This window comes from Symphodus melops (genome assembly GCF_947650265.1).
Source record: "Symphodus melops genome assembly, chromosome: 1".
NCBI lineage: Eukaryota > Metazoa > Chordata > Actinopteri > Labriformes > Labridae > Symphodus > Symphodus melops.
In genome coordinates this window covers 48,607,278-48,632,942 of record NC_136691.1, presented here as the reverse complement: position 1 = coordinate 48,632,942, position 25,665 = coordinate 48,607,278, and the positions used below count along the sequence as shown (strand labels likewise).

Sequence of the window (25,665 nt, the reverse complement as noted above, 5' to 3'; positions counted from 1 at the left end):
ACCTGTATTCATTAGTTGGACTGCTGCAATTTATAGTTTTACAATACATACAACAAATGAACACAAATCGATGAGCATGCCACAAACAACATTTAGTCAGCTTTGTGGTAAACATGCATGAAAAAAATGTGAAACAAATTTCCAAGGTATAACACAGTACCTCTGATACCCCTTTTTCCTCCCTGAGCAGTACTTAAATGTAATTTTGTTAACATGTTTACCATCAACCGGCCAAGGCATTATTTACTGAAATAGGGACAGTGCACATTGATAAACATAAACATTTCAATATACCAGATTATAGCCATGAGCGGTAGAAATTATTGTACAGCTTAATTGTGTACAACGGGACAAATATTTAGGTATTGTATAGCATGTATAGTTTTCAGGCACAAAAAAATCACCTGTGGAAAAAATATTTTCCATTTGTACCCGATATATGGGTCATTTACTATTTTCCCTGAGGCCTTTATTTTCTCAAGCAGTTGTCGACAGATGATCTTAGATCTAAGTATGGAAATGCAATTGAAAGTGAAGAGCCCAAAGCAAAAACATTGAGGCCATTAATCAAGATATTTTGTTAACTATATATATATATATATATATATATATATATATATATATATATATATATATATAGAGACACACATCACACAATACATACATATATGTGTGTTTATATAAATAATATTGTTATTCTCTATAGTCGTTTAAAAAAAAAATAATATATATATATATATATATATGTGTGTGTGTGTGTGTGTGTGTGTGTGTGTGTAAAATGACTACAGAATAACAATAGTGATATAACTTTGTACTTGCGCCAACACCCTAAACACTAGAATTGGGAGTATAAAAATTGTGATATCATGAAAAAGGGTCAGAGTGAGAGCTCTGTCTATTCTTTCTTTCTCCTCTCAGCTACAGATCAGGCGAGGAGGCGGATATAAATCCCAATCAGAGACTTTGCCGTAAACGTCACTTTACAACATCTGCATCGCGTTTTGGTTAGGGTGTAAAAAAATCAAAACTTTTACGCATTTTATTGTATTGTATGTATGTGTATTTCAAAACACAATCATGGTACTTTTAAAATTGTCAATGGAGATTTTTTTTTTATTTTTTAAATCCATCTTCCTGAAAATGACATGCATTTCCTGTTTCACTTTAGTGTCGGTGTCACTATTATCACTGGCGTTTAATCCACTTCTCTTTTTTTGTTCCAAGTTGAATTAAAGTAAACTAGTCCTTCAGGGGGGTTGCTCCTGATCCTAAACCCCCCCTCCAGAGTCCAGTCCGGATCTGTGTGCTTTGGCGCTGAGCTGGAAGAACCCGACTGAGCAGCAGCAGGCCTGCAGGGACTAAAAAAAAAAAAAAAGGAAAAAAATCTGGTCGCTTTTGTCAAACAAAAGGAAGAGGGAGCTAGAGACTATTATTATTAAGAAGAAGAAGACTTGCACACTGAAGAAGGAGGGGGTCGACATTTGGATATATATCTGTGTTAACGCGAGCAGGGTTTTCTCTAAAGTCTGCGGCCCCCCTTTACACTGAAGAAGAAGAAGAAGAGGCAAGCACTGGGATTGGGCAGCGAGCAGATATCGTAATAACACCCTCCTCCTCCTCTCTGTGTGGAGAATTGCGTTAAAACGAAAAGGAAAAGGCCTGCGCTTTACCTAAATCACAGGATTTTGTTCCCCCCCATCCTCTCTTTTTTATAGATTAAACGAGGAAGCGTTGCTGGTTGGTGTATGTGTTTAGAATGGGACACGCTGAAGGTATTGACATTTCTTTTTGCATTCATCTTATTATTATTATTCTCCTGCATCTTTCGACTCGGCATCCAAATCTGAGCTGCTCCTTTTGCCATAGCCTCGGTTCATGCATGCATGTTGTTGAACCCCCCCCCCTCTTCTTCCTCCTCCTCCTCCTCCTCCTCTCTGCACATATTTGTTTGCTCGTTGCTATCTTTAAATCCAGGCACATTTTCCTTCAATCCGCCTGAGATGGAGGTATAATCACTCAGAACAATTTGATTTAAAGGGGGGCAAAAAAAGAAGGCAGCCATATTGGCAGGGGGAATGTTAGCCTAGTTAGCATTAGCTTCCCCCCCTCTCATCTTCCTCCATGTGTGATGCTCATAATAATAGACAAACAATAAGACAACCGCTGGTCGCGTGAGCCGAAAAGACAAATGACGGTGTCCTCGTGCTGTGTTTTTGTTCCCCTCGTGCTTAATAAGTCAGGATATTTCCCTTTGATGCCAGGTAGCTTCTGAGGCTAACATCGCAGAAAGCTAAAACATCATCCTTTTTGTGTGTGTGTCTGCGCAGTCTTTATTTAAATATATTAAATCAGCTGTCTACCTCTGCAGACATAAATACACTCACATAGAATCAGCGGTTCTAATAGGTAGCAGGTGACCGATAGTTGACACCTTTATGGATGTTTACATCACCCACACTTCAAACTACAGTCTGTGCAATAGTGTCTCCACTGTGGGCATGCAAGTCTCCACACCTCCAGTTGAATTCATCACACAGGGATGTTCGTGTTATTAAAAGTAAAAGAGGACAAGAAACACGCTGGTATCTCTGCCTTTTGTTTTGTTTGCGATTGCAGCAAGCCACCGTGTGTTTGTGTTGATGGAGAAAAAATATCTATGGCTTTAGTGGGAAAGAGGTAACATAAAGCAGTCTATCAAACAATAATAAGATGCACTCTATAATTTATTCTGTGTTGTGGGAGTGAAGACTAGATAATTGAAGGGGATTATGCCTGGATTTTGTCCTGTTTTTTGGGAAAGAATCTGATAAGAAAGTTCACTTTAGATCCACTGTTATATCATTATAAGAATAATAATAATACATTTATTTGTAGAGTACTTTACTTTAAATAATCTCGAAGTGCTACAGAGTTTAAAAGACTTACAGTAAAACATGTAAAACATCCAAAAGCTAAATTAGCAGAAGGCTTTGCTAAAAAGATCTTAAGGCTTTGTTTAAAAGCATCTGTAGTCTGTGGGGCTTTCAGGTGATGTGTGTATACATATGTCTTCTATTAACAGCTAGTTGAAAATAAACTGTGGAATTAATTAATTTTCTGAATCAAAAAACGTTTTGTTATCCAATTGTTTTTTGAGTTCAGCTCAGAGAGAGAGAGAGAGAGAGAGAGAGAGAGAGAGAGAAGGGCATCTGAGAGAGATTCTTGATGAATTCTCAGTTTGGTGCTTCTTATTAAAAAAAAAAAAAAAAGGCTCCAAACACCACAGCTTGTGATTACCTGCCAGGCAAGGCGTGGGATGGCTCACTTCCTTGCTTGGCGGTTATTTTGTTTACCATTTGTGCAAATTTGTTTGCAAATATGCAACACCAAAGTGCAATGTTCTATTAAACTGTAGGATCAGGTGCTGCATCTTTACTTTGCATTTATTAAAGCTGGATGTTGTTATGCTCTGGCCTTCATTGTAACACTTGACACTGTATGCAGATTGAATAAAGGAAAGATAACGTAGAGATTCTTCTGAACTAAAAGCCAACAGAACACCCTCTAGTAGTTGTATAGTGTAAACATGACATTTAATTTGATGATTGTTCTCTCAAAGAACATAGTCCAAAACATGAATGTTTCATAAAATGAACACAAACTTAATGATACACAGGAACTCAAGGCACGATGGAAAGCAAGGTTGGTTGTTTGGCCTTTTGCAAAGGTATAAATTCATTAATGCCCAGGGACTGCAGATGGAAATTAGCAAAATGCTATAATTTGGTACGAGGCATCTTTTCTATGTGACATTAATGTTATTGTTTGTACATAGTCCCTGACAACTAAACTAATAAACTAAACATGTCCTGTTAAAAGCCTTCAGTATACACTTCACATGTCTGATTCATACTATGAGTCAATGGGGGGGATAATAGGGGTCATGCAGAAAGCAGATTTTGATCAATGAAATGTTGAGCCTTCTGCTTCATGTTCTATTATTTTGAGGGTTTTCTAAAGAATAAATGAGGAAATGATTTGAGTTATTTGAAAGCCGATCTTTGTCACATGTACACATTTACATCTCTATCAACAGGTCCAGTCAAAGAAAAAGACAGTTAAGGATGCAGGAGCCCAACAATGGATTTCTCCTTCTCTTTCATGCAAGGGATCATGGGAAATACAATTCAGCAACCCCCTCAGCTCATTGACTCAGCCAACATCAGACAGGAAGGCACCTGTGACACCGGCAGTGACCCGGGCGAGGATGGTGGACCCTCCTACGATGCTGCCCTGGATGAGTTTTCCTACCCGTCTTCGGCTCCAGAGGACATGTCACAGGTCTCCAACGGTTATCCGCCGGGCCTGGGCATGTACGAGCCGCAGGCTAAGTTCTCCATGTACTCGCAGTTCCCCAACGGCTCGGCTAATGGCTATGGGGCGATACGGAGCTATGCAGAGCACGGCCTCCTGCCAGGGGAGGCGACAGTCCTGAGAGGACCAGGTCTCCAGGAGAGACCTTTGTCCCCCGTGTCCCCACCCCTGCCAACACATCACCCACATCTCCATCACCATCATCATCATCACCCGCATCACCACCACCATGCGCACCTCTTCCACTCAAACCCACCTCACATACAAACCCACTCACACCCACAGAGTCCTCCTCCGCCCCCGCTGCCCCCCCAGCACCACCTCGCCCAGACGCCTCACATCATGACCCACACTCTCCCCCCTCCTCCTCCACTGCACTTGCCTTCCTCCAGTCCTCCCCCCTCCCTGGTGGACAGTACCGCTTCCCCTCAGTCCTCCCACGCTCCGTCCATCACCCATGGTGGGGTCCTGAAGAAAACCAGCTCCCCAGAGATCAAGCTGAAGATCATAAAGACGTATCAGAACGGAAAGGAGCTGTTTGAATCTGCTCTGTGTGGAGACCTGCTGCAAGAACTGGAGGTAATGCATTCATTACCAAATAACAACACACACACAGTTCTGAATCAGTAAAGACACCACGTCGTGTCCTCTCTTTGACATGTCTTTTAAAGTTTTCCACTCATTCTTTTCATGAATGAGCAGATTTAAAAAAACACAAAGTCTGAGTGGATAAGTGGAATTATTTAATGTTTATGTTGGAGACATTTTTCTTCTAAATATTAAACATGCAAAACTTCGTATCTCCATAAAACACAATAGATAAATAGATTTTAGACTTCATTGATCCTTTATTGGGAAATTCAAGATTAAAAATTCAATTTGCAGTTTCTCTGTTTCGTTTCATTGTGGATTACATTAACAACCAGTTTAAAAGTAGTTTTCGAACTTTTTTTTCACATGTCAGGGTTTCCATCAGTGTACCGGTAATATATTCTTTGGTTATAGTTCTGCTATGCCTGCACGTTTTTAGGATTATACACATCAACATATACACACTTATCTTTTTCATTGTGTCTGTATTCATGTCTGCAAATGAACAAAGGTTCCCGTTAACACATTCCTGCAGTCAGTCTTTATACATGATTCAAGCTAAATTGGAAGAATTTAAAAAGCACTGCACTCATGTGAGCTTTCTTATTTTTACGTATTTCAAATAATTTAATAATAGCACTATTTAAAGGTTACAGAAGTCTTTTCATCAAAGAAAATATGAACACAAACTAACTGCAGAGACTTCTGAGTCCTTACAGATCAAGCACATGCTTTGTCTCCTCATTTCTGTTTTTTGTTGATACCAAATGACAAAAAGCGAAACTAATGTAAATGACAGATTATAGATTCCTTGTGATTGAGGTGATTGTCATAATGCAGAAAAGTAGGAAATGTTCCCATGAAGAGGTGGAACAAGCATTTTCTGGCTTTCCTTTGAAACATATTTTTGCATATTAATTTTCTGCTCTACATACAATCAACAGCTTGTCTTATGTAAGATAACACGGCTCCGTACCGAACCCTCGAAAAATGAGATCACACACCAGAAAAAATTGTGATCTGTCCATTTGAAATAGAAATATGGGAATGTTAAACTTCAAGCATTTTGTTTACATTTAATCATATTCTTAACAGCAGTTAAGAGGCAGAATTTTTTTTCCCCTGATGTCTTTTTCTTTTTAATCGTCAGAAGGAGTCGCAGAAGAACGAGGACGCTCAGATGCAGCCCAGACATGAGAGGAAGAAGGAGAAGAGGAAAAAGAGTGCGCGGCTGCAGCTGCAGGTCCAGGAACAGAAGCTGGACCAGAGCCAACCACAGACAGGTACCACGGACCAGACAGAGGACAGTCACATCCAGCCCCAGCCGACAGAAACAAGCCCAGTTCAGACAGAGAAGCCTCAGAAGACCGTCATCAAAACAGAACCAAAGACGCCCAAGGCAAGAGCCTGACTGTTCTCTACCGCACAGCAGTTTGAATTCTCTGCACACAAATAACTTCAGACAGTAGTAACCATTGACTCATTCATGTTCAGGTTCCCAAGGTCCATCATCCATCAGTGATCCAGGAGACAGGCTTCTGCAAGGAGTTTGTGATAGGAGATCTGGTGTGGTCCAAGGTGGGCACATACCCCTGGTGGCCCTGCATGGTCTCGTCTGACCCGCAGATGAAGGTCCACACTCGCATCAACACCAGAGGTACAAACACACATGCTGAAGTGAATCACTTAAAACACCCTAAATCCACCCTTTTTTCCCTCAAATATATATGTTTTATTTCATTGTTCACATTGTTCATGTTACTGACTACTGTTTTGCATTCTCTAGTTTAGAATACTTGAGAATTGTCTAGGGTTTTAGATAGTCTCTGTTACTAGCCTCATTTGTTTTAACTTGATGTTCAGGATGTTGTTCCCGGGAGCCTGAGAATGAACACAAAAAAGACCTGCATGTTAGATGTGCAGGGGGCGTTGGTGGCCTGGTGGTTGGTGTGCACGCCCCATGTACGGAGGCTGTTGTCCTCTGGTTGGCGGGTCTTACCTGTGGCTCCTTTCCTGCATGTCATTCCCACTCTCTCTCTCTCTTCCGTATTTCTGACTTTATCCTTCTGTCCTGCCTTTAAATAAAGGCATAAAAGGCTGAAAAAAAGGTCTCCTTTCTCTGCTGGCACAGGTCACAGGGAGTATCATGTCCAGTTCTTTGGCAGTGTGGCTGAGCGCGCCTGGATCCACGAGAAGAGGATCGTCGTGTACCAGGGGAAGAAACAGTTTGATGATCTTCAGGCTGAGACACTTCGCAAGACCTCAAACCCTGTGGAGAAAAGCAAAGTATGTCTAAATATATCCACTGATCTAGTTAAAAGTTTCGATCTACTGTAGATGGCAAACAGTCGTCTCTCAACCGGAAGGTTAAGGGTTCGATCCCCAGCTCCTGCAGTAACACGTCCGATGTGTCCCTGGGCAAGACACTTAACCCCGAATTGCTCCTGCTGCTTGGTCTGCTGCGTATGACTGGATTAGTTACTTCTGATGGCCACTTTACATCGCAGCCTCTGCCGTCAGTGTGTGAATGTGTAGGTGTGACATGCGGTGTAAAAGCACCATACAAGCACAAGTCACTTTACCATCAACATCCAGAGGGTGAGATTTTTAACCTGGCCTTTGAAACCAGGGATACTTAGCCATGTATGTACGTTATTCGGCCAGTCAGATAAACATCCACCAGAACTCAACCACCCTCACATTTGTTGGTGTCTATATGGCGACTCTGCAAGGTTAATGACATGCTGTGTCCCCCGCCTGTACCTGTATGCACTACTATGTCTGGACATGCTCCTGATGAGTCGTCCCACGGTGTCCTCGGGGATTTCCTCCTAGACATGGATCACGGCATCACTGAGCTACTTGACAGTCTGTGGTGGGACTTAATGTTGTAGAATGTGTCGGTATATAATGTCCCATTGGTGCACAGTTGGATTAGAGTCAGGGGAAGGAGAGGGCCAGTCAGTTGCATCAGTGCCTTCATCATCCAGAAACTGCCTCCACACGGTGTGCAGCACCAGCATAAGGTCTGACAAAACCTCCGAGGATTTCATCCCAACGCCGTCCGCCAAAACCAGTCGTGCTGGACGATGTTGCAGGCAGCACAGCATTCACCGTGGTGTCTCCAGACTCTTTCACACCTCTCACATGTGCCCTGTGTAAACCTGCTCTCATCTAGGAAGAGGATGGGACACGCACGGTGGACCTGCCATTTCTAGTATTCCCTGAAATATGTCAGACGATTCGCCGGGTTGCTGGGCTGTGAGCACAGAGGCAGTGGGCCCTCATGCTGCCTTCATATTCTGTTTCTGATACAAAGCTAGACGAGGATCAGTCTTTAGCCAGCACATGCAGAACTTTCCCTTTTTGGGAGGTCGTGCCTCCTAAAAGGACAGATTGATATCTCTAAAGTTTAACTGACTTGGTTTTGACAATTGAGTGTTACTTGAAATTTGTTGAGGAGCAGTTTATTTCAAAAGTCAATAGATAGTTAATGGTTAGATTGTTTCTTTGTGTTTTAAGCTCATCGGATTCTTTGTTAATATTTTGGCTGTTTTCCTTCCTAGCTTCTGAAGCCTATTCCTCAGAGAGAGCGTTCTCAGTGGGAGGTGGGAGTGGGCCACGCTGAGGATGCCTTTGTAATGACACGGCAGGAGAGAATTGACAACTACACCTTCATCTATGTCGACCCAGAGCCGGCTGAAGCCCCGCCTAGCAAGAAACCCAACATCAGAGCTGAGAAAAGAAACCGCCGCTCCAGTGGCTCATTCAGCAAGAAGGAAGACAGAGGAGTGAAGTCACCTGAAAGAGAGCAGCCGCCACGTAGGCAGCTGCCACGCCGACAGTGTAGTATGTCGAACACAGACGACAATAGAAACTCCCAATCCTCGAACGAAGACAAGAACCAGCAGAAGGGGGAACACGTTAAGACTGGCTCTCCGGATCAAGACTCTGGTGGCGAGGCTCGAACACGTCAGGACTCACCGCCTCCAGTCAGAGCCTGGAAAACAGCGGCTGCCAGAAAGCTGCTCCCTCTCTCCATCACCATGAAGAGGCTGAACGTGGAGATCACAAAGTGTGACTGGCCTCTCTTGCAGAAAAAAGCTGCTGCGTCTCCAAAGAAAGACAAAGAGGAGGAGGAGGAGGAGGAAGAAGAAGAGGAAGAGGAGGAGGAGGAAGAAGAAGAAGAAGAGGAGAAGGAAGAGCAAGTCGAGCAAGAGGCCAGGCAGCCCGACCTGGGATACTGCTCGCCTGAGGTTTGTGAAACTGAGACAGACGGGATATCTGTACAGAATAACTCTGTGTGTGTATGCATGTTTTAATTCGTTGATGCGTTAAGCAGGACCGAGCTAAACCTGAGCCCAGTCCTGAGGAGGAGGAGGAAGATGGGGACGAAGGGGAGGAAGACGGGGACGAAAGGAGAGGCTCCCCCGCCAGTCGCAGGAGTGAGGAGGGAGGAATGCAGCAGACGTCCTCTCCTGGGTCACACCACAGTAGTCCTCACAGTGAGTTAAACAGACATGTAGGGGGCCTGGTGTGTGTGTGTGTTTTTTTTTAAGCCTGTTAGAGATTCAGCTAAATTCATTGATGTGTTTTCAGGTTCTCAGGAGAGAAAGCTGCAGCGACGGTCAGTCAGGAGTAGGTCTGAGTCAGAGAGAGGTTCAGATCCCGTCCCCAAGAAGAAAACCAAAAAAGAACAGGTACAAGTCCTCCCTTCATAAGCCCCTGTTCAGACCAAAAACCAGAGATGCACAGTGCTCATCCTCAAGAAAACACAACTACATTAAGGGTGTCTTTAAACTTGGGTTCTTTTCTTGATGTACTGTTGAGTTTAACTGACTAAATTATTTGAACAAATGTTTTTTGGATCGCTCCAGTAGAAGTCTGCAGCAACTCTAGACTTAAATGGCTGCATTTTAATCCTGTGTGGGTAACTGTGCCTAATCAAAGCAGAAATGTCTCTTTTTGGCCCCTGACGGGCTCACGTAGTTATTTAGAATATTTAACACAACAATAACAACAAAGTCCTTTCCAACTCTGTGTCTTGTCTTCATTGTCTTCATGCAAAAAAATCTCATAGCGAAACTTCTCAGTGATGAAAACAAAAATGTCAGTTTCTAGTGAAACAAAAAAAATAAAAGATCTTACAAAAAAACAATCTATTTATGTGCAGATCCTTTCCCGTGTGTTGGCAGACACCAAGTATGATAATGTGCGCTTGTTTTGTTGTCAGACAAGAAGATCAATACTACTCATGTCTGTGATAAATCCTGCACTGGAGTCTGAAGGCGGTTAGCCTATCTTAGCATTAAGTCTGTAAACAGCCAGAAACCGCTGGCCCTGCACTGTTCAAAGATGTCTGCCAACTGAGCTGATTTACTGTTTCATTTGCATTTTTCAGCCATTTTGAGCCAAACAATTGTTCCTGTTTGAAACTACCACATTTCTTATTCAAAAACAAGCAGTGCAAGCAAAACGTTTGACTGCAGTTTGATTTCAGTTCTTATTTTTGCATTGTCAAGGAGACTAAATATACTAACTCCAAAGTGTGTAGTGAAGGTTTTCCTGGATTTCTGAGTTTCTGCAATGTGAGGGCAAATGGAAAGGCTTCACAGGAGTCTATTATTATGAGAATAGATTATTTTACTTTCGAAATGCAATGGTCATTTACCTCTGCATGATGTACGTCGTCTGCTCATTAGTGCATTGAAAAGTTATGTCAGATTCACGTCTTTCTTTTCTTTCTGATATAATTAAAAAGTATATAATAATATAATATAATAAAACTAACGTAATGAAAGTCCCCTCAATGACAAAACAAACTTTTATGTCAAACTCTCTTCACAGGCTGAGATGGCTCCTGAGACCATGCTGAGGACAGGTTCACAGAAAGGTTGGGGATCCATCATTGTCTCATGATCTGAACCTTTCTCTTCTTCCTCCAAATACTAAGAAGAAGTGAAATTGATCGTCGTTGTTCATCATGCTCTCTGTGATCTTTGTAGGGGCCAGTGAGATCTCAGACGCCTGCAAGCCTCTGAAGAAGCGAAGCAGAGCTTCAACAGATGTGGAGATGGCTTCTTCTCAGTATAGAGACACGTCGGATTCAGACTCGAGAGGTCTTAATGACCCGCAGGTGAGATACGAAAACATGCATACATCAAAAACAACGCACAAAGGGAGGAAGCCACTGTAACGAAATCTGGCAAAAGTCAGAATATACACCCATCTTACAATTGTGCAATCATTATTTTTGAATTTTGAAGCTGAATTCCATCTGAAGAAACAAGTCCTCAAACTCACTATTCTTTTATCTCTCAGGGTTTGTTTGGGAAGAGTCTTGATAGTCCAGCGGCGGCAGATGCAGATGCTTCAGACACTCAGTCAGTGGACTCTGGTTTGTCCCGTAAGGACAGCAGCACCGGCAAAAGAGACACTGTCTGCCAGGTAAAGGCTGCTAGTGATTCAGATGTTTAATTTCTCACTCATAAATGTTTGTTGTAACGGTCTTTGTGTGTTTGTGTGTAGATCTGTGAGGCGTATGGGGAGGGGTTGGTGGTGTGTGAAGGCGACTGCAGCCGACTGTTTCACCTGGATTGTCTCGGTCTCTCGTCCCTACCTGAAGGCAGATACGTCTGTTTGGAGTGTAGAAATGGTGAGCCAATCAGAACACAGCATCATTTATACCTACATGGTGTTTTTCTCTTTTCTAACACAGTCTCTCTCTCTCTCTCTCTTTTTGCAGGCAGTCATCCTTGTTTTAGTTGTAAAACGACGGGCCGGGAGGTGACGCGATGCTCTGTCTCTGGATGTGGTTGCTTCTACCATGAAGACTGTGTTCTGAAACTCCCGGGAACCACCAGCAGTCAGGGTGGAGGCTTCTGCTGCCCTCAGCACAGCTGCTCGACCTGCTGCCTGGAGAGAGACCTACAACGAGCCAGTAAAGGTAAACCAGCGTCTGCATTTGGGGGGTTTTTTCTCCTCCTTTGATTTCCTGTTTCACTCTGAGGTGGCAGTGAGGCAGTCCTGCTGAATCAGCAACATGCACTCAAACTTTCATTTTCTATTGCATTTTAGGCTGCTGGCAGACATTATTAGCCAAAAACAACAGAACAGTGCTCAAACATTAAAGTGTACAAGCACAAAGACTGAACCCACCCAGTAGAATTTGACAAAGAGAAGCTGAAAAGAAAGAAATAAGACGACAAGTCTTTTCATTTCCTCACTAACATCAGAATGAGAGACAGAGGACACAGCATGTGCCTGAATGACCTGCACAATGGGAGAAAATATATGAGATGTGAGTTAACGTTGTTCAAGTAGCGTTAATAGAGAGTGATAAATAAACAAAAGTTAAAGAATGCATATTAGCCAAAACTGGCAGTTTATTTTTCCATCTTCTGTATCTTTATGTTTTACTCGAGACCTGTGTCTGCTAAAACAACCCTCTGAAATCCAGTTATTTTCAGCACTAAATTTGCACCAATTAATCTGTGAGTAGCTAATAGAGCTTCATCTGACAGCATCTGAATGGTGCAACAGCAGGGCCATTACACCCAGACTCTCCTCCAACAGGTGATATGTATGTATGAGTGAGGAAGCATTGCTTTTATCAATCCATTAAAAATACTTTTGCAATCCACATAGTCCATTCTCAGAGTGTGATAACTGATAGTGTGATTACCTGCACAGCTACATCGACTAGGCTGCATCTATTTTTTGTTGTTGTTCTTTTTCAAAAATATTAAGTTAAAGGCAAGTCGGGAAGGAATGCAAAGAGATTTTAGCAACGTTTTAAGTTCCTTTTGACTTTATTTAAACCCCTCGGGGTCTCGTCGTGAATAATATCGTAAAGCCTTCAGCTTTTCTTTTGTGTCCCTGGCCTACCACCGGCGACATCAGTCGCGAGTGTTCAATGTCAAACCATATTGAGGACAAAGATAAAAGAAATCTTGATTCTCTTCGCAGCCAAAAAAGAACAAAGTTGTTGTATATTTCCCTCCTGACTTCTCTTAATTACAGCTGGAAACCATAAAGGAATCTGACCTAATTCATTATAAAACTCTGCAATGACAGGGATTTGTGAGTGTGCTCTATTTTATCGTTGTTACATGGCTCATGAGACGGAGTGAGAAGTTCATAAAAACTTGTCCTTTGCATAAAAGGTCATAGGACTCTTTTCTGAGTCTTACTTATTTTATTTTTTTCCTTCACTTCCTGTCCAGGCCGTCTTATGCGCTGTATCCGCTGTCCGGTGGCCTATCACACAGGAGACAGCTGCGTGGCTGCGGGCAGCGTCGCCCTCACCCATCACATCATGATCTGCAGCAACCACGGCAGCACCAAGAAGAACGGCCTCCTCAGCTCCCCCGTCAACGTGGGCTGGTGCTTCCTGTGTGCCCGAGGTGAGCTCTCACAGCAGAACACACTTACCGCCCATGTCTCCTGCAGTGTGGAACGTTTTCCATTCACCACACTTGATCATTGAGTCTTCAATAGATGATTCAAAAGCACAAGATAAATTTACATTTGGGCCCCGACGGCTCCTGTTCAGCTTCCAAGATTGTATTTTTTCTTCTTAAATTTAAAATATTACCATTTATGATGCTGTCAAGTTGAATATATCATGCTAGGTTCTCATATTTCATGTTTGGGCTTATTGTTTATGGAAAGCCGTGCTGTAATTTGTAATGGTTTGTTTTCCATCACAACACTAATTGTATGAATCATCAAGGCTGCACTTCCCTTTACACTGGATGGATTGCACTTCATTTAAAGTGGTTTAGATTTGATGTTTTGCCTGGTAAATATTAAGTCGAGTGCCCCGTTTGGCCTCTGTGTGTTGGGCCAAACGTGGTTTTACTTGTTTCTACTGTGTGTGTGTGTGTGTGTGTGTGTGTGTGTGCGTGCGTATGTCTGTGTGCGCGTGTGTGTTTGAGAGAGAGACAGAGCGCATGTTTTTGTTCTTTCTCTTCTGTGAATTTCTGGGTAATTTCGAGTTTGACTGCGGCTCACCCCCGTCTCTTCCTGTGTGTCTTGTGTAGGGCTGTTAGTGCAAGACCTTACTGACATCATATTAAGTTCATATGCCTATAAGTCCCACTACCTTCTGACTGAGTCAAATCGTGCTGAGTTGAAATTACCTATGATTCCCTCTCCTTCGTCAGCTACCAAAAAGAATGTTGGGAAAGGTAACTGAACAGTTTTTCTCTTACTCCCTTTGTCCCACTGGTCTGTCTTTGTGTTGTGCCTGCTCCCTTTTCTGATTAATTTGCCCCTTTTTTTTTTCTTTTTTGGTTACGCATCTTTCATTTCAAAGCCTTGAAGTGCAATGTCAATTAACTGGTTAATCCTGCAGTTAATTCTAAAGCAGAGTGGCCCAAAGTAACCTCAGCTAAGTTCCCTAACACATGAACAGAAAAACTGTGGGCCTCGTGCAAACAACAGATGTGTTGAATCCAGAAACACAGATTCATTGAACTGAACTGGTTGTAAATCTGCCCTTTTCAAAAAAGTAGGGGAGCAGAAATACAGGATAAGATATTGTATGTGCACCAAAGTAGACTGTAGAGGATTCTTTTTGTCTTCATCTGTTCCAGATGTTAATCTTGCATCAAAAAACCCAAACCTTTTATCTTTAGCAACCTCCATATCGCTACTTTTCAAATGTGTCAACAACAAACGAATCGTGCACAGCAAAACAGTAACAAGTCAAATTAATCCGTTTGTTTTGGTGGTTCTTGCCTGAGGCCCACTGTCACACTGGTTTGTGATGTGCAGTAAACTTTCAGTCTTGGTTTTTATTGATGCAGTAAACAAAAATAGTTAAATGTCCCTCTGATTTCAAACTAGGACAACTGTAGGAAAATGTGACTGGTTCTCAGACCTCCAGCACTTTATCTACAGTTTGGTACCGTGATGCAGGGTGCTCTGGATTAGGTCGGGTTCTGTCTGTGGTTGGTGGAGCTTATCGCTGCTGGAGTCCCACTGCTTCTCTGCCTCAGCACTCTGGGCTTTCTGTTTTATTTGAAAGGACTCTTTCCAGCCTCACTCCCTTAATGCTGACTGAAACTTTTCTTCTTTTTTTTTCTTAATTTTTGACTGAAATTTTTCAAATGAACTGACTTCTTTGTTTTGCCTCTGACCTGTCTTGCATGGAATATATACCAAATCAGAAACAGATTTTGTGTACATTAAGCAATACATGCAACAAATAGGGGAATTGACCTCTTTTAAAAACGATGACGGTTGTATCATTAAGGACTAAAAGTGCGAGCTGCAATAATGTAAAAGTATGATTCCATGCAAGCTGGTCTGTGCAGGGTGTGTGATGGGAATAGTTTGCTTTACTGGCAGGACTGCATGCCTGCTTTTTCGCCAATGATTTTTATTTGAATATAACCCACATTCATTGTTAACCCCCTGGCTGATTTCATTCCTGTGCTGCCGCATGTATTTCCCTCAGGCTGGTCTGGGTACAGGGCTCTGAATCTGATTGCCAGACATGCTGCTACTACAATAAGACTTGTAACTGATGTGAGAATCCAATGTCGGGGTTTACAACCCTGTTTTAGTATTGCTGATGGAGTATCACAGTAGCCTTTACTCAAATAATAGCTCCTCCCCTTAGTATTCAAGATAATACCCAGTTATTATATCTTTATCTTAACAAGGACAATATATATTGGCATCATACAAGGGGCTGAAATACCATGTCTAGATGTTGTGTTTGTAGGCTCCCGAGTATTTCGACTTTTCCTTTTTGGCTTGTCTGCAAATGAGATTCAGAGTTTGTCCAGGTATAAAGGTGCATCACCTAATTATACACTCCTCCTCTCTTTGTATACCAATGACCTTCAACGCATGCACACACGCATACTCACAAACACACACACACACACACACACACACACATATACTCACAAACACACACACACACACAAACATGTGTACATCCATACAAATGTAGGAGGCAAGTTGCTGTGCTGCGACTCATGTCCGGCGTCCTTCCACCCGGAGTGTCTGGAGATTGAGATGCCGGAGGGGGCGTGGTCCTGTAGTGATTGCAGGGCAGGGAAGAAGCCTCACTACAAACAAATTGTCTGGGTCAAACTGGGCAACTACAGGTACGCAATGGGAACTGACGATGGACTGCTGAGGGTTTTTACAGCCATCAGTAAATTGTTCTGTTACATTTAAAAATGTAATATTTTGTGTAGTTTTCTTGTCGTCAGAAATGTGAAAACTCTGAAATATTGACCCTTGACTTTACACTTACTACAGTGAACATCATGCTCTGAAAATGAACAGCTGTTTTAGTTCTTTGAAATTTTAGAAGATTCACTCCCCAGTTGGAAAAGTGGGATACAGACTAACATATTGTTGGTTTAAGTTGTCGTAGCATTATTTGACCTGAAAGAATTTTAGAATAACTCTTCTATTTTTAGTTTGGGGTTTATTTGTGACCTTATAGTTAACCTGCTTAGTACTACATCAACAGCTTTTAATGAGACCCAGTTTAAACTATATTTCCATGGGCCAAACATGTTCATCTTGTTGATCAGAGTTCAATAAACATGAACTTTTTGCTGGATTAATCAAAAGTTTCAGAAAACTTTTTTTTCTCAGGCTTTAAAACTCCAACTAAAAAGGTTGGAGAAGCTTTTGAACAGATGTTTCGTGATCTTTTTGGGGGGTTTTTTAATAACTAAACTCTTCCTCTACCTAATGATTCTCTCCTTCATTGTCCCTGGTCCTTTTTCTTTGCAGGTGGTGGCCGGCTGAAATCTGCAACCCTCGCTTGGTGCCATCAAACATCCAGAGCCTTCGCCATGACATTGGTGACTTCCCCGTCTTTTTCTTCGGCTCCCACGACTACTACTGGATCAACCAGGGCCGTGTCTTCCCCTACGTGGAGAATGATAAAAACTTTGTCACGGGTCAGATCAACATCAACAAAACCTTCAAGAAAGGTAATCAGACCTTTTTAAAAAAAAAAAAAAAAAAAGTCAGCATTATTTTAAGGCCAAATCTGTTGGGAGGATGACTGACTGAGATGTTGTTTGGTTGCCTCCAGCTCTGGAAGAAGCCGCCCGGCGATTTCAGGAGCTCAAGGCGCAGAGAGAGAGCAGGGAGGCTTTAGAGCAGGAGCGCAACTCCCGAAAACCTCCACCGTATAAATTCATTAAGGTAATTAAATCATTTTATTATCTTGCTTTAAAAAAACTTGAAAAAACAAAAACTTGTGAAATGCAAAGTTTAATTAGCATCTGACAAGTCCTGCGGTGTTTTAACTTATGGTTGTTGTTTTTTTTTTCTGTATCAGTCCAATAAACCAGTGGGGAAAGTCCAGGTGCACATAGCCGACTTGTCAGAAATCTCACGATGTAACTGCAGACCTTCAGATGAACATCCTTGCAGTCTCCACTCGCAGTGTTTGAACCGCATGCTGCAGTACGAGTGTCATCCACAGGTCTGTGGGCCTATTTCATTTATTGTTTGTTATATAACTGTTGAGAGAATCATAACTTCTAACCTTTTTTTTTTGTTGTTGTTGTTGTTAGGTGTGTCCTGCAGGAGACAACTGTGAGAACCAGTGTTTCTCAAAGCGGCTGTATGCAGAGACGGAGGTGGTAAAGACAGAAGGCCGGGGCTGGGGTCTCAGGACCAACCAGGCTCTCAGGAAAGTACGTTCAGCTCAGTCCTTCAGAACTTGTCCAATGTTACCTTTGCTCTTTTGGATTCAATTCAATTTTAAATGTGAACTAAACCAAATTCTTAGTCGTGAATAACAACTCAATCAAGCTTTTTTTAACACCTTAATGCAATAAAACGATAATCCAGAACTGATTCATCAACATATGTCTAAAATGAAAACATCAGTTGCTTTAGGCTCTAAAAACTTCAAAGTAAAAGTACTTTGAACCTTGTTTTGTTTTTTTGTTTTTTTTTAACTGAAACATCGAAGGGAAATGTAGTTCTTAAATATTTGTTTGTCGGATATCTTTTTAAATCTCACATCAGAATAGCCTTTTCCTAGCACAGGAGGAATCTCGAGTGGTGTGCTATATCTCGATTCAGCTAGATGTAGCCCAATGTTGATTCGTCAAACACATAAGGTTCTGTCACTTTTAAAAACGTATGTAACCTTAAAATCAGACCAAACAAGGATGAATGGAACAACAACGAGATCCAAGCTTTAATGTCCCATTATTATTATGAAACCTAGCACACAAACTGTCTGGTCTGATAATGGATAAAGGTTTGGGTTTTTTTTTACATCACATCTTACCTCAAAAGACCCCTCGCCACCCCTCCTGCCTGAAAGGGATAGCCCCTTGCTGTGAGGTGCATGTGAACTAGGTCAGGAGAATATCTGGAGCAGTCCTCTTGAAATAATCTTCATATTTATCATTTGTAGAAACAGCTTATGTAACACTGTCTGTATGATGCCTAAAACTATGTTGCATGTGATGTTTGTTGTTTCCTCCAGGGTGACTTTGTGACCGAGTATGTGGGAGAGGTGATAGACTCAGAGGAGTGCCAGCAGCGAATCAAACGTGCCCATGAAAATCATGTGACAAACTTCTACATGCTCACCCTCACCAAGGTAACATCAGAGAAACCAAACAACATGTGATCAGAGGGGATTCATCCACCGAGCACTTACTTCGACCCTGTTTTCACTTTTTTTGTTTTGTCCTTGTAGGATCGTGTGATCGACGCCGGCCCGAAAGGAAACTCCTCTCGGTTTATGAACCATAGCTGCAGTCCAAACTGTGAAACGCAGAAATGGACGGTAAATGGAGATGTTCGCATCGGACTCTTCGCCCTCTGTGACATCGAGGCCGGTAAGTTTACATGGAAAGAAGACGCATATGTTTACTGTTACAGTGCGATTGCGCTCAGAGAAAGCTTGATGGTCACTTTGATCCTCGTCTTGTCCCTCGATGTCGTGCAGACACGGAGCTGACATTCAACTACAACCTGCACTGTGTGGGTAACAGGAGAGCGTCCTGTAACTGTGGCTCAGACAACTGTTCGGGGTTCCTCGGGGTGCAGCCAACGGTGAGGATGCATGTTTGGTTTTTTTGTTTTCACTTTTCATTGGCATGAATCCGGTTTCAATTCAATTCAAAACACTTTATTTGTCCCCGGGGGGCAATTCAGGGCAATTCAGAATTATTTTGAACTATGTTTAACTTTGGAACCCGTTCTTGCTTTTTCCTTCAGAGCGCTGTGGTGATGGAGAAAGAGGAGAAGGCGAGGAATGCCAAGCTGAAGCCGAAGAAGCGGAAGCTGCGACTGGAGGGCAAACACACGCATGAATACTTCTGTTTTTGGTGTGGAGAGGGAGGGGAGCTGGTGATGTGTGACAGGAAAGACTGTCCTAAAGCGTATCACCTGCTGTGTCTCAACCTCACCAAGCCGCCATACGGTAATGACAAGATGAGCTTGAGAGTTTGAGCCCATTCCAATCTATCAGAATTATTGGTGGGGACAAATAATGTGCTATGCATCCATTGAAGCAAACAATAGGCTGTTATTTCATTGACAAGCCATTTCTTAAACCATTCATATCCCACCTTTTTAAATCTTTGCCCCTAATTACAGACAATATGTCCTTGCAGTTCCTGGTTGGTTGTAAGTCTCTGGTTGCAAATGTTATGTTGTTGTAAGAACTGTTTTGTTTTTTTTCTTGTTTAATCAGAATAAGCTTAGTCAAGTTTATTTCTGTAGAACATTTCAAAAACACAGCAAATCAAAGGTCTTCACACAAACATCAAAAACATCAACAACAAAGGGAAAAAAAAACATTGAAATAGAACATTTCAAAATCACTTAAACTGTTCACAATCACAGAAAGATTTAATGTGGAAATACGTCAGGAAAAAATAGAGATGATTATAGTTTGAGTAGTCCAGTAATACACCAGATAAGTAGTCAAGGCCAGCCATTCATTCATCTTATTAATGAAATGCAAGTCTATTATTGTATCGATCTGCTGACACAAATGTCAGCTCAGTTCACGATCTCGTCAGGATTAATAAAGGGAACATTCAGTTCTTGGTCGGAGGTTTGAAAGAAAATATGTCTTCTGTGTTTTGGCTGAACTGAAGCTCTTTAACCTTTTGAAGGAGGGTGTTTCAGCGTCACATTAAAGATGCCATACTGTTGTACATATTGTTATAAGACACATATTTTAGAATGAAACTACTGTGAATTACAACAATATTAGTTTAATTTCTGCTGGTGACACCCTCAAACCAAATGTAGTACCACTTGTTTGTGGCTGAACAGTACAGACCAAGCCCATGTTCATTTTATTTTTAAGCCTTATGTCCATACTTGATGACTTTGAATCCGATGCTCTTTCTCTATCCGCCCTGCGTGTCTCTGTCTGCAGGACGTTGGGAGTGTCCTTGGCACGAGTGCAGCGTTTGCGGCTCCCCAGCCTCCTCCCTCTGTGACTTCTGCCCTCGCTCGTTCTGCCAGGATCACGAGACGGGGGCCCTCAGCTCGTCCTCCATTGAAGGACGCCCCTGCTGCTCCAGTCACAACCCTGCCAATCCCCTGGGCTCTGAGTCCGGCCCTGAGTCCGGCTCGACCCAGAGGCGCCGCTCCGCTCTGACCCCCGTCAGGGTGAAAGAAGAACCCGAGCAAGAGATGCCGGACACAGAGTGACGCTGCAGCTCCCTCAATACCTCATTCCCTGTAAAGTGTACGTCTATTGGCCTCCTCAACTCCAATCCACCTGTGATCTGAAGCAGTGCACAAAAAAGGGAAGACAGTGCTTTTTACCAATGTGATGGCCCTGTTCTAAGAGGAGACAATGAACACCTCAGTGCTGTTTGTGGTGAGAGCAGAGCGATGCAGTGTCTGCAGAAAAAGTGTCCAGGCTTCAGTGTGCGCCATCATCACTCCTCTTCTTAGCATCAAACACCACTCCTGGGCTCTACAGCTCTCGAAAGCCCAGACACCCACACCATCATGTTTCCTTTTTGTATTTTTTACAGCGGTGGAAAATTTTAAGTGTTGTCACATTGTCAGAAATTGGCACTTTGAAGAACTCAACGAGTGAGGTGGAGAGAAGAGGAAGAGGACGCAGGGGGAGAACCTCTCCACCACCACGCTGCTCCTCTCCGTGTTTACCTGCTGTATGCTGTGACCGGCATCTCTCACACACACACACACACACACAGACACACGCACACACGCTGGCTGTATGGAGAGGAGTCGACTATTTCTCCTCCTCCACAGCAGATCTTCACTCCTGACATGGTCTGTCATTGTATTCATCTCTTCTTCTTTGACAAAAGGAAGCTGGAGGAAATGACCAGTTTAGTGCAATTTTTTTCAGGACCACACTACATTCCAATCTTCCTTCGACATGGTTTAACATACTTATGGGTATAGATGAATATAATTATATACAGTATCTATGTTTGTTAATGTTTACAGACAGATTCTCTCACTTCATCTTGGTGAGTGGTGTATTACGTTTGTTTGTTTCGGTGTTTAAACATTACACAGACCTCCTTGTGAAAATAGTCCTCTTAAGGTGAAATATAATGGTATATAGTGTAATGGTATGACATTACAGAAGTACTTGTGATTTTCATATTGCCAGTCTCACTCGCCATTGTGTACATAATTGGCTCATAATATTGTAAAGTACTTCAAGATCAGGAGGGACGAAGAAGGAAAACACTTTTTTAAACAACAAACTGGTTCTTTTTTTTTTATTTGAATCTCTCAGTAGTTTTTTTTTTCTTCTTTTTTTTCTTTTTCCCCTCTGAGCAGTTTTTGTTGTTTGTATGGTCGACGAGGAGCTCAGCTTGTAATCACTGGTGCTGTCTTTAAGTATTGTTGATCAGCCTTAAGTTGAGTTCTGTCTGTAGGAGCTGCTGCCCCCATGCAGTCTGTTCTCAGTTACTTCCTGTACTGTGACCGTTTTCAGGCTTGTTCTTTTTTTATTTCTAACTCCATTTTTAATTTTTTGATTGCCAAACTTTTCTGAAAAGCACTTTTACACAGCTTGTCGCTACACCACTTAGCTAGGTCATACATTTACGAAAATGTAAAGTAAAAGAACATAAGACAAGTGTTTCAAATGGATACCTCTTCTTCGTGTAGTAACGTCGGAATTTAAACTGTGTTGTAACTTTTTTCCTCAAGGTCAGAAACGTTGATGGGCGTTTTTTGGAGGGGGGGGGGGGTTGAGGAAATGGCCTAAATGCTGGGGTGTTTTTATTTTCTTATTTTCTGTTTTTGGGCACAAGATGGATAGACTGCCAGCCTGGGTTCAAACAAAGACTCCTGGAAAGGGGCTTCTTCATTTCCCACCTGAAGAACATACTGAAGGCTGGGCTTTTATATAACGACGTAACGGTGTTAACAGTCCAGTTCAGTATAATGTATAAATTCAAACTTCTGTACAGTGTTTTTAAATCTCTCATCTGTCAAATCTGAATTTTTTCTATTTATAGCACCACATTTTATACCTGTTAATTTCTCAAACACCAGTGCTGTCATTTTTCTTCCCCTTCACCACGTTGTAAGTGAAATAGACTATTAAAAAACATGGGGAGTTATACATTAGGCTATATATATATATATATATTTATCTATCTGTATTTAGTCATTGCATATGTTTTTGTTTCTATACATTTGGTGTAATGATTCCACATTTGGTGACAGCCACTGCTCTTCGCCCTGTATCGTGACTCACAGTAATCGGTGTGTTAAAGCAGTGTGAAGCAGTTAAATATAGGGGTGTCGAGATTTAGTTTCTTTTCTTCATTTCACTCTGGACTCCAGTGAACATTTCAGGAGGAAGTTTATCTGTCAGTCATGCCTCAGCCTTTTTCTCAGTCACATTAATGTTTCTCCTTTAGTGGTTTCTGACCCCTGTTTTATTTTTTTTTATTACAGTGTTGTGTGTGTGAAAATCAAAGCCTCTAACTGAAACGATGCCAATATTTCCAAATGATTCGTTATGTGTAGGGTCTTTTTTTTTAAGTGCATTGACTTTTACACGAAGCTGCTGATTTATTTTGTCCACCTGGCTGAAAGTAATGCAGTCTAACACAACAGTCCTGTTGGAAACCTTCAAGAGTCCAGACGTCATTTGAATTAATGTCGACGTTAAATGACTGCATTATTAGTGGAAGTAGGATGTGGTGTTTTTGAATAGTTTATCGTCTTTATATCATTGAAGGTGGGTTTATAAAACAACAGTGTAATGCATAATGGCCTCTGAACCTTCAAATCACCTTTTTAAACCGTAAAAAATGAAACCTACCTATTTGACTGTAGACTTGTTGGCTGTCCTATTGACCAGCATTACTTTTAATTTAATATGTCTCTAAATTGGCTGCTGAGGGTAAATATTAAGGAATAACAGACTTAAGAAATACAAAAAAAGAGGGGCCAATGAATCCTGAAAAGTGAACATTATTCCATTATTAATGTAGGAGGACATGTTGAGCTGGAATAGTAATGTGTCTGATATGATTATTCCTAGTTCTAAACGCATGAAAACACATATATTATACACTTCTGGGCAAAGGATATCTTCTGCTCCTCTCAACAGTCTATTCTTAGTTTTTCTCCATTATTGATTTTTAACTTCAATAAATAGATAACTCTGATTTGAGTTGAGCACAGAGAAACCTCCTTATTTAGGGATGGGGTTCACTTCTGCTGTAATTGTCTGCACAAACATTCTTCTGCACAGTTGGGGTCGAACATTAAGGTGACATAGAATTTGGCTTGGATTGGAGGAGTGTGTTGATTTGAAAAACATCCCCTTTTTACATAATTTATATTTATACATAACACATGCACTGAAACAGGATGGAAAGTTTTCATTTTTATCAAATGGTCTCACTTTTCTGCATTCACAGGCTCCCTTTTTTTTGCCCTTTCTTGGATTACGGACCCTTTTAGGAAAGTGTTTTTTTCTCATTATGTCCTGGATTCTGACCTTTGTTCTCCCACATTTGCAAAACTGTTCGTATTCAGTGATGGGTTTTTTTCTGCCCCCCAGTAGTCAGTCCATGGGCTTGGGACGCTTTAGTACTTGTTCAGTGTCAGGATAGGTGCATCCTTTAGGCCCCGTTACTTATTTGTCATTTACAAACTCAAAGAGTCAAACTTGAATATTGTTTCAGTTGTTAACAAAGATGTCATACATGTGGGATCAAAAGACTGCAGGACTCCTTGACTTGTGTATTCTTTTGGGAAAAATAAATTCAGACTGATTTTTTTTATTTTTAAACTTTCCACCTCTTCAAGTCTTTTTCTTTCACTTTGAGTTGGCTGAAATGCATGCTTCCAACATCAGACACTGGTTTTGTTGACTTTTGTGATTTGTTGGAGAGTCTTAAACTGCCTGATTTAATGCCAATGTTTGTTTTTATTTTTGTATTTACCATGTTGCATAGAGATTGTGCTTAACAGCCTTTATTTCCTATTTGTTTGCACCTGCAGATCGCATGATCATGCATCACCTTGTGCCAGTCTGTCCTCTTCTGCCCGTGTCAGCAGCAGTATTACATTTGAGTGTCCGAGCTTGCATCATTTCCTTCACTTAAAAAAGTTAACTGATGTGTAAGTTTGTTAGTTTGTCAAGATAGTTCCCACATTTGTTTTCTTGCAGAGACAGCATGTTTGTTCTCGTTTGAGTGACCATCAATCAGTCGAGGTTTTTTTCTAAGTGTACAGGAATTTGCTGATTATTAATATTTTTTGTACACACTTAAAATTTAGGATGGACCACCACCTCCCTTTGTTTATATAAGAGTACGTTTCATTTTCACTGTGACGTCTTTTGGTTTTTGTGCAATGTTGCCGACTGTCGTTACGTTTTCAAATTGACATGCTGTCAAAGGAGAAATAGTGTTGAAATAAATAATGATATTCACCTCTGTGAGCACTCATCATCTCTTTTTTACTCGTAGTAAACTTACTTACAGTAACTCTAACTGGGGTCATATCTAGCTCTCTTGGTGTTGCTTCAATGAAAATGTGGATGAACACAAAATACCATGTTGATTACTGTTTAACCTGTGTTACTGCATACTGCATATTGTTGAAGAACCTGTAAATAGTTTGCATTGAACTTGCATAGGATCATGTTACTGTGGCGTGCTCTTTTTGCCTGTACATTTCTGCTTCTAAATGTGTGTGACTGTTGAGACGACACTCTTTTTGTACATGACTGTCTTTTTATTTGAGAATATTGATTCTGTCCTTTTTTCATTCTAAAGTTGAGTTTGAAGAGTTCAGACATGCCTGAAGTTTGACTTTAATAAAGCTGTACTCTGTCTCGGTGAAAAGCTCTGAGTATTTGATTTTTTTTTTTTTTAATTTAAAGTTTGATGAAAACACATTACATTATTGTCGGATAGTGCCGATAGTCAAATACGTTATGAACTTCTCACGTTATAAATATTAATTTTTGCCTGTCATCAGATTTCTAAATATTGTGCATTTGTTTTTTTTTAAAAAAGCTACAAAAATAAGGAAATATAGTACTATGACTTTAAGTTCAGCAGAACTTTAAAGCGGCAGCAGATTACATGATGAACAGCTTGTGATCAATACTGTGATTGAGTTTGTTCTCTGTTCTCATGTTATTACACACTTTTCAATCAAATAAAAGTAGTCAAACCATCAAAATGAAAAAGTCCCCTTTTAAAACCACAGCAACGT

At 41.4% G+C, this 25,665-nt stretch overlaps 1 protein-coding gene across 4 annotated transcripts; it reads left to right on the top strand.

Annotated features, from left to right (window-relative positions):
* Positions 1-1,172: 1,172 nt before the first annotated feature.
* nsd3 (nuclear receptor binding SET domain protein 3) lies at positions 1,173-25,289 on the top strand. 4 transcript variants are annotated; one of them, XM_079361469.1, is made up of 25 exons: positions 1,173-1,775; positions 4,079-4,935; positions 6,101-6,346; positions 6,442-6,604; positions 7,079-7,233; positions 8,514-9,203; positions 9,290-9,452; positions 9,547-9,647; positions 10,795-10,840; positions 10,953-11,083; positions 11,269-11,394; positions 11,476-11,602; positions 11,693-11,893; positions 13,173-13,352; positions 13,992-14,138; positions 15,917-16,073; positions 16,717-16,919; positions 17,024-17,136; positions 17,273-17,419; positions 17,511-17,633; positions 18,440-18,556; positions 18,656-18,797; positions 18,908-19,014; positions 19,180-19,384; positions 20,354-25,289. In XM_079361469.1, the coding sequence occupies exons 2-25, from the start codon at positions 4,123-4,125 to the stop codon at positions 20,629-20,631; spliced, it is 4,881 nt and encodes a 1,626-aa protein (XP_079217595.1). In that variant the 5' UTR covers positions 1,173-1,775; positions 4,079-4,122; the 3' UTR covers positions 20,632-25,289. The 4 variants fall into 4 exon arrangements, with proteins under 4 accessions (XP_079217595.1, XP_079217596.1, XP_079217594.1 ...); XM_079361470.1 differs by having other exon boundaries at positions 6,098-6,346; positions 14,115-14,138; XM_079361468.1 differs by having other exon boundaries at positions 6,098-6,346.
* Positions 25,290-25,665: the final 376 nt, after the last annotated feature.